The 9415-nt window shown below is 49.8% G+C and overlaps 1 protein-coding gene across 1 annotated transcript in view; it reads left to right on the top strand.

Annotated features, from left to right (window-relative positions):
* Positions 1 to 4705: 4705 nt before the first annotated feature.
* The window catches only part of LOC104526023 (sodium/calcium exchanger 3-like), a 22640-nt gene continuing 17930 nt past the window's right edge, over positions 4706 to 9415 (top strand). The window contains exon 1 of the mRNA XM_010169350.2: positions 4706 to 4806. Within this exon, the coding sequence (XP_010167652.2) occupies positions 4770 to 4806 (37 nt within the window). The 5' untranslated portion in view covers positions 4706 to 4769. The remainder of the gene's footprint in view (positions 4807 to 9415) is intronic.

Raw genomic sequence — 9415 nt, 5'->3', positions numbered from 1 at the left:
GACAAGGAATTTAGCAACATCTTGTGCACAAAGTCCTTTAGGAGAAGATCAATGTCTATTCATTTCATCTTCTGTTGCTTACTCAGGGAAATCTCATACTTAATGTTGCTCCCCCAGAGGAGCTTTCCCATCTCTGACTTTTAAAACCAGTGATTGTTTCTGCGTGAATGTTGAAAGGAGAGCCCAGACTGCCATCATCTGAGGGCTGTTGGTGGCAGCTTGCAATGACCCCAGAGAAAAAGAAAGCGAGCAGATCTCCTGACTTCTGTATGGCCAGGTGATCCCTGGGAATGCTGACTCTCAGCTTGCCCTGCTGCATCATGGCCCAAACCGAAAGCATTGCTCAGACTGCTGAAAACACCACCGAGGCCTGAATTAAAGAGCTATTCCTACTCACGCAGGGGTTGAGATTGGACTATGCCCATGGCTTGGTGCTGGCAGTGAGGCTTTGGGGTTTGCAGAGTGGCTCCTTGCTGCCAGCTCCCAGTGGCATTTATCGAAGGCAGTTGATTGCCAGGAGTGGCTTTTGGATGGCCTCTGTTGTTCTCTGCTTTTGAGTTGCCTGAGGTGCATCTTGGCCATGAGGAAACTGTTGGAGAGAAAGGGTAAGGCTGGAAAGTGTCCTTGTTTCCCCACGCAGAGTGACTAGAGGCTGGGGAATGAAAGCTGCTCAGGTGAGCAAGGTGGGCTTCACATCCCTCACTTCCTGTCGCGGTAAGAGTGCCTTTTCAGGGCTGCTCCTCCGCCAGCCCCCTCCCCCCCCCCCAGCCCCTCTCGTGGGGGGAGCCTCTGGCTCCATTAATTTCAAGAAGCTTGTCAGGATGTTCTTGCAGCAAAATGTTCCCAAGGCTCCTGCTCCCACATGCTCTCTGCCTCTTGGTGTCCTCCTGTCACATCTCTTGTATTAACATGATGTTTTTCCCCAGGTGTTACACATCAGCCCTTCTCCCCATCCATCTCCTCCACTTTCCATGCCTTCTGAGGGGGTAGCTCTCAGTGTGGCTGCAGGTGAGAGATGAGATTGCATGGGAGCAATCTGTGTTTTGGCCTCCACATGATTTATGACAGCCTGAGACACAGCTGTAGTTACGGCTGGTTTCATAGCCCTGTAGAGGAGCGAGATGCTCGCAGTGGCTAGGGAAGCTGCTGATGGGCCACCACAACCACCCTCCATCAGCACTGACCTTTCCATGGTGACAGTCACCAGAGCAGCCAGCCAGCTGAAAGAAGGGCACTTCCCTGCAAAGGAGCAAGCCCAGCTTCATGGCTCCATCCTTGCATCCTTGACCCAGGAGTGGGGATGCTGCTCTTCCCTCTGCCGCAAAATCCCAGCAAAAGGTTAACCGCTCCCCATTCACCACAACCACCCTCCATCAGCACTGACCTTTCCATGGTGACAGTCACCAGAGCAGCCAGCCAGCTGAAAGAAGGGCACTTCCCTGCAAAGGAGCAAGCCCAGCTTCATGGCTCCATCCTTGCATCCTTGACCCAGGAGTGGGGATGCTGCTCTTCCCTCTGCCGCAAAATCCCAGCAAAAGGTTAACCGCTCCCCATTATCTAGCACTGGGTCTGTGAGCCCTCACCCACCTCTTGGTGTCACTGCACAGTTCCTGCAACCTTCTGCCATGCTCCTTTTCTCCTTGCACGGGGAGGTCTGGCAACACACTGGCTCTGGAGCAAGAGTGGGCAGCAGCTGTGGTTCGTCTGATGCCCTCCATCCCACACCAACTGACTGCATAAGGTAGCAAGGTCCCCACACTGCACAACCCACACCTCTGGACTCCTGTGCTGGGTCCCTAAGGCTTCCACAGTGCTGTGGACCTGCTGAGCACTCACTGCCTCTCAGCAAAGCTGGGGAGGTCAGGCACCTCCTCTTTTGGGACTCAGTCAGGTTGGGCGAGGGGTGCAAGGTTCTGCCTGTGTCCATGCAGGGCACCTGCAGCTTTGGTCTGTGGAAGTTCTGCCCCTCACCTGTTGTTTCAGAGCCAGGTAAAAGGTCCTTTTCTCCCTATGGCTTGTAGCGAAGGAGGAAGCTAGCAATTTACTGAATCAGTCACCAAATTCAGACACCCTTTTTTGAAAGGCCACCTGATGCTTGAGTCTGTGGTCATGGTCCAGTTTTCTGTAAAGCTGAGCTGGTCTAGGAGTCCGGAGGGCTTGCTCTCTGTTTCCTGTCCCAAGGAGACTTGCTTTGCAAAGTCAGCATTTTACCGTGCATCCTCCCTATGGATGCCCACCACATTTTCTTCTTTCTTGATGTTTTTTCTTGTTAAACATTAAGAAAAGACTTCTCTATGGAAGTCTCACCACTGTGGGACTACTTAGTAGGCTGTATAGAGCTCTCTGTACTTAACAAAATGTACATGCAATGAGTCATTATTCCCTGAGTCTGCAGCTCTGAGTATTCATCGCACAGATGAGGGGGCTCATGTGAAATCAGGCTTTCCATACACACAGCATACAGTCAGGGAGATTATCTGCCGGGCACGTGTCCTCATTAAATGAGCATTTCTCCTCCACTCTGGTGTGTGCACACACAACTCATGGAGACAAGAGAGCCACCTCTGAAAAAAAAGGAAAGAAAGGAAAATAAAGTTGTCATTTGAAAGCAAATAACTTGGTGGTGTGAGTGCATAATATTCATCGCATAAAGCCTTGGAATAACTTTGTCATGATACCTAAGCTAGCCCCTGGGGAATAAGGTCTGTGGGATTTTTTTCCAATTTTTTACAGACAAGCAATACTGCATAATTTGGAGCTCCTAGAATGGAAGAACCATAAGCAATGTTAATTATGAACAGGATTTTTAAAAGCAACCCACATTAAGAAAGCACTGGTTGCTTTTGAAAATCCCAACTTCTCTTTTGTAGTGTGTGAGCAAGGAAAAGATCAGAGCTATGAATCAGCTGTAGATTTAACTCAGCAAATTGAACAAGCTTTGCAAAGTACCAGAGGCCCAGACAACATCTAATTCAAAAGCCAAATTCAGTCAACCTCTTAAAAAGAAAATGCAACAAAATGATTGTGATGAAGTCTTAGCCAAGCACCAACATTTACACCAGAGACATATAATTTAAAATCCTACATTCTTTGGGCTGGATTAATGGAGATTGAAAGGGTCTGGAGAAGGGAAATGAGGTTTGCTGGCATTAGTGCAGGATATGGGTAGAACAAACACTGGCAAAAATAAAGCTGATTTATCTTAGAAAGAAGAATTAGAGATGATTTTTCTTGCATATTCCTGCAGTGATGTATATAGCAGAGCTTGTCCAGATTCTTCCCCCTGTCCCATATGCCATCATTTGAAAGATGGCGTTTGGGAACAAGCCTAAAACAAGAGCCAGCACAGGGAATGGGATTTTTGTAGTCAGAGTGCAGGGGCAGTTATGACTCGAGAGTCAAACTGGAGGAGGGCTTGATAATTTTGTGGTCATTAGTGGTATCAGTAGGAACGCAAGCTGCAGCGATGACAATTAACCAACCCTTCTATTCTTTGTTGTGAGATGGTGATTTTCAGGGGGCTGCTGGCAGTAGCAGCGTCCCCGGGATGCAGGGATGGACTGCTCATTTTCTGAAGGACCGTGGGATCAAAAATACTGGCTATATTTAATGCCAAGAGCTTCCGGCTGAGGCACATACAGATTTGAAGCTTGAGGCTATTTTTCCACACTCCAGCTTGGGGCTGGGGCTGACTGGGAGTCCTGGGGCCCCAAGATGGCAAGCACGTGCTGCTTTAGAACCAATGCATTTATACCAGCATGTCATGGTATGTCCTTATCAGTGCAGCTGCAGACAATGTTGCATTTAAGAGGCTGTGAGATCAGCTCAGAAAAGCACCAATCCCTCCTGTCAGGAGTGAGGCATGAGGTTGCATGAAACCTTGCAGCCACCAGGAAAATGAAGGGAGCACAGGGGTCATTTTCAGCCCCTGACAGTCAGTGCAGCCCCGGCTGGAAGGAGGCGGCAGGCTGGCAAAGACTTCAACTCGTTTCTCGTGTTCTGTTTGTGTGCAAAAGCCAAGGGATGGTGCCCTCTGCATGAGGCAGGTATTTGCCGTGAAAGAAACCATGGCGCAGCGAGCTCTTCTTTTCCTACAAAATGCTCCAAGAACCCATAGGAAATTTGCCTAAGGAGAGAGGTCAGATGTGCTGCTTGGCTGCTCCAGCAGCCAGCACCTCTCCAAGCAGCCTGTTGAAGCTGTCCCTTCGCCAGCTGATGAGCCCGCATCACCCAGGATTCCCTCTGACTTGGATTCTGTCAGAGCTGTAGGTTGTCGGGTGTCTCCACGTCGCAGCACGGTGCCTGCCGGCTGTGTGTGCTTGGGCGTGTGTGTGGGTGTGGTTGTGGGTGAGGGAAGCCTGCTTCTATGCTGGGCACCAGACCTCATTGCCCACAGGCTGAGCCGTGAGCCATCGTGCTGGCGTCTCCTGAGCCCCTTGCTGGTTTGGGGGATCAGAGCTATTTTTGCCTATCTTTGCTTTGCACAGTGTGGCCTGCCATCATGCCTTTGGGTTGAACAGAAAATTGGCCAGTGTCCCTTGCAGGAATGGGGCTTTAGCCTTTCTCAAGAGCCATGTTGAGCTTCAGTGGGTGAGAAAACTTTGACCCTCTTATGTCCCCGTTCAACTCTACTTTCCTCCACTGTTACTTCTCTGTTCCCTTCTCCCCTTTTTGACACTTACTATTTTTCCATCCACAGCAAAACAGTTCACATCAAAGTAATTGATGATGAGGAGTATGAAAAAAACAAGAATTTCTTCATTGAGCTGATGAGCCCCCGCATGGTGGATATGAGTTTACAGAAAGGTGTAGTACTGGCCCTCCGGACTAACATTAACGTTCTTCTTTCCTCTTCTGTCTCCTTCCTCCTCTTCTCCTCCTCTTCCTCTGATGTCTCTCTGTCTCCAACCGCTCTGCCCTAAACACTGCTGTGCGCACATGCCGTGTCACATGGTACCCGTGGGGATGGGAGTGATGCTGGGGCCCAGACAGGCAAAGTGGGGAGGGCAGCAGAGAGAAAGGATGGAAAACAGCCCCGCTTTTCCCCATTTCTCTGGTGGTTTGAGGGACCTTCTGCCATCCCTGCTGGAGGGTACAAGCAAATTCTGTAGCGTCAACAAGAAGATGGTGGCAAGAAACACGACCAGCATCTCAGGAGATCATCGCCCAGCCCCTGTCCTACTGGGTGTTCTGGTCAGACCCATATTAGATAAAGACAGGCAGAGAAGCAGCTCCTGTAGTTTCAGAGAAGGATATGGCAAAGGCTGTGCAGCCCCTGGTCTGGGAGAAGGAGGTGAGGGCAGGGGGGCTGACACCCTGCTCTGCCTCTCCGGAGGGCTCACAGCAGCTGTGTGCATTGCAGAGGCAGATGTTACTGAAGTGAAAAAGCAATAAGATGTGCCATTTTAAAAATGGAAATCAGAAATATCAGCCTCCTTCGCAGCTAACAGAGCTGTAGCCTCCCAGTAGAGACCCACCTCACCCCACTGGGGAACATGTCTGTGAGTGTCCTTCTCTCTCTCTCTGCTCCTCAAGCTCCCACACCACAGTCCCTGCAGATTTATTGCAGAAGCAATTGATCTTCCAGCGAAAACGCAGTGGGTACCCTAGGGTGGTCCCTGGTGATTTCCAGGCAGCTGATACCCTTTCTGTTACCATGTGACACTGAAAAAAATGCACTGCAGAAGTTGCCTCTCACTAACCATCAGCAAGATCCGACCTCTCTCCTTTCCCTCCCTCCTCACCCCCTTGCCAGCCCCACCTCTCCCTAACACTCTCCCGCTCACCAAGGAGCAGCTGTGACGGATGCCCCGTGTCCAACGCTGGGGAAGGGGCTGCGTGCCTGGAGCCCGCACCACCACTGCTACTGCTGCCGCCTCGCCTCCAGCCAGCTGACCCACTGTACACGGTTGTCTCTCTTGTTGTCCCTACAGGAAGACCGTAAGGGTTAAGATAGTAGATGAGGAGGAATACGAAAGGCAGGAGAATTTCTTCATTGCCCTTGGTGAACCGAAATGGATGGAACGAGGAATATCAGGTGTGAGATCCTTTATGAAAAAAATGAAAAAAAGAAAAAAAAAATCAGAATTGAGTCTCCAAATCCAGAAAATATAACCCTCTTTCTCCTCCTTCCCCTCCCTCCTGTTTTCCTGTTCCTGTAGATAGATCAACTTTTATTCTCTGCACTCCTGTATTCTTGCTCTCACCCTGTTTTGGTGTCATCTCTGCCTTTAGATCCCAGCTTATTTCTGATCCTCCTTTTGTGAAATGCTTGAGCCTCGGCGGCTGTATTATTTTGATTGGGTTTCCTTGTCTTGATCTGTTTTTCATTCTGAGCACACCTTTGCTGTTCTCCCCTCTCCTCCTTTGCCAGGGCCTTGGGGAAAGTGAAAGGCAAGAGAAGGGCGTAATGCATGGCTGCCCCTTCGGCCCCTTCCGTATGCACCCCTGTCCTTCCCTCTGTTGTTGCTTGCCAGTGGCATTGCCTTGGTGCACTTGGGTCCCTATGAGGCATGGTGAAAAGCCCATGGGAGAAGAGGGAAGGTGTGAGGTATCTTGTTTTGCTTTTATTTTAAAAATGGTTCTCTATGTCTTTTCATCTGAAAACCCCCTCAATATGTGGCAAACAATCACAACCTGTTGTGCAGAGAGTGTGGAGCTCTGCTGAGGTCCTGCTTAATCAGCAGTGAGACCTAGAATCTTCCAGCAGAGCTGAATTATAGTGAGAGTAAACCCTGGCTTATGGTTGTGCCTTGCCTAGATGTATCTTTGTCCTTGTCCTATATGTGTCTGACCCCTTTGTCACTGAATGAGTCTTGCCATTGGCTTCACCAGCTTTGGGGTGCCCCGGGAGGGCCAAACTTTAAACAGAAGTATCTGATAGGGAGTAGGGACAGACACGCGTGCCCACAGGTTTATTTCTCTTCCCATGTGCTGCTGCAGGTGATGGGAACACCTGGCAGTTGCCTGTGCATCGCACAGCTTTCCCTTGCTGAAATATTTCCTGTCTCTTATCTCACAGCACAGCAGCTCCAGTCTGAGCGCCAGTCTGAGCTCCCATGCACAGCTCTGCAGGACATTTGGGACAGATACAGCTTGCATTAGCATGACAATGTCATATAGAATCCGTGGATTTGTAAAATGTAACTCCAAAGAGGATTTGCAGTTCAGTGCTGTTAGACCATCTCCTGCAGCCTGCATGCAATGAGGGACATTACGTTTCACTGTGTGCTGAGCACAGGCCCTCAGGTTTCACCAAAGTCCAACTTCCCTTGATCAGAAGCAGTGGCCAACCTGCCATATCCCATGGGGGTATGTCTCAGCAGTTAATTGCCCTCCAGGGTAAAGATATGAACACACCTTCTAGGTAGAAGTTTTCTGGCCTCAGCTTAATAGCCACTGGTTATTTTCCTACTTTTCTCCATCAGATTAAAGAACTGTGTAGCATGCTGCAGCTTCTGTGTAGGAACTTTCTCACTGTAACCACATTACACTCGGGTTTCTTCTTGAAAATTTAAGGAGATTAAGTTCTTTGAGTCTGTGACTGCAAAGTGTCACTCGGGGGGTCTCCTCTCCGTGCACACCCCTTCCTGTCCTTGGGTCTCTCACCTCCATCTCAGCAGGTACAGGAGGAAAATCACCTGCCTTTGGCTCTCTCCTGCTTATGTGCTCAGCAGCCTGGAGCAGCATGCTGAAGTTTCTGCTCTGTGTGAGCCCTGCATCCTTTTCTAAACCACTGAGCTTCAGGATACAGAGTCAGGATTGGGTTGGTTTTTGTAAGTCCTGGATTTTTTTTTTTTTTTTTTTCTGTATAGGCCACTTTGCATCTGGCTGAATAAAAGCACTTACTTGAAAAAATCCAAATAGCCCTTAAAGGAGTTCAGTTCAGAGAGCCTGCAGGCCAGCCGCTTTCCCCACCAGAGGGGAGGGTACACCCTTGGATGGACCCTCTTTACCAGAGGAAGCAAAGGACCATGCTGAGGAGGAGATGCAGAGCCCTGGTTGGCCTCGTTAGACAAAAAGCAGAGCAAGAACATCATGGATTTAAAATCTAAGAGACAGGAGATTAAAATGTATTTGTAAATGTTGCTGGCACAAGGTGGCACAGTTGCTACACTAATTCCAGGGCATCTGGAAAAATCTCCATCTCTGCTGCCTGTGGCATCTCCAACAAGTGTACCTTGTGCCTGGGATGAAGAATAAGGAGCCATGTGAGGCTTTCTCGTGCAGAGCGTCAGGAGCAATTGACAGCAGATGCTGTGGCCAGCAGTTTCACGGGGCATACACAGTGTTGGGAAAGGACACTGATGCTGACTCCTGCACACGTGTGCCTGCTGTTGTCACGCTGTTGCAGAGCCAGTTTGGATGGTTTCTGTATTGCAAAGCACACACACGCCTGATACAGTGCCACGGGCTGCAAGTTGAGCACAGCTGCCTCCTTGCAAACAGGCCCTCTCAGTGCTGCACAGGTGCTGCCCTTGCTCCACACCCACAGATGGGGAGGATATCCCAAACTGTAGCCACCTAGCTGGGACCTCACTTGATTTTGCTGTGGAGATGAATGGCCTTCCCCACAACTCACATGGTGAGGGCATAGCACCTCTCCTGGCAGGTTCAGGCTGGGTTGCTTTTGATGAAGAGTCTCTGGGCTTCCCATGCCTTTGTTGTCAGCACCACAAAAGATAAGGCTTTTCTTGACAGCATGGGGTTTCTTGATGATGTCTCTTTGTTTTGTTGTTACTCCCCACTTAGCTGTGTCACACAGAGACAGTAGGACTATTGGATGGTCTCAGATGGCTCTTCATAGTGTCTTCAAAGCATCTCTTCTGGCCCTGTTGGAGCAGGGCTGTGCAGGGCACCTCATCTGACTGGCAGTTGTGTTTGGAAGTGATCTGCAATCCAGGTCACGCAGAGAGTCTATTGCAGTTGTGCTTGTACTATCACAACTTTGTGCTGAGGGCCTGCAGTGCCTGAGGACCTCACCTTATGGACACAAGCTGGCTAGCTGTGATGAAACCAGTGATGAAATGTGGTGCCCTGAAGGGCAGGCAGATCTGAGGGCAGGGCCAGTGATCAGGGGAATAGAGGTGTGCTTCTCAAACCAGCCTGGCGCAGAGTTTGGATGGTTTATTTCGGATGCAGAACTTCGTCTGGACCCCATGCTATTAAAATCAGCAGTTTCTGATAGACATGCAACAAAAGAGGGTAGCAGGCATGAGCAGGGTTCACTAGCATAGGGTTGATTGGCATTACTGGCTGTGCTGTCCCATACATGTGCGGGTACAAAGCAGTCACCACCAGTCAAGGGAACACCTGTTTGCCCTGACCAGAGCTGCGGGGTACAGGGGAATGACCTTGTTTTGGGCTGCACAGTTAGATGAGGCTATGTATCCACAGCAGGGTCTCTGTGAAGTCC

The sequence above is a fragment of the Antrostomus carolinensis genome, unplaced genomic scaffold (assembly GCF_000700745.2).
Source record: "Antrostomus carolinensis isolate BGI_N321 unplaced genomic scaffold, ASM70074v2 scaffold8236, whole genome shotgun sequence".
Taxonomy (NCBI): domain Eukaryota; kingdom Metazoa; phylum Chordata; class Aves; order Caprimulgiformes; family Caprimulgidae; genus Antrostomus; species Antrostomus carolinensis.
This window is presented reverse-complemented; position numbering and strand designations above follow the sequence as displayed.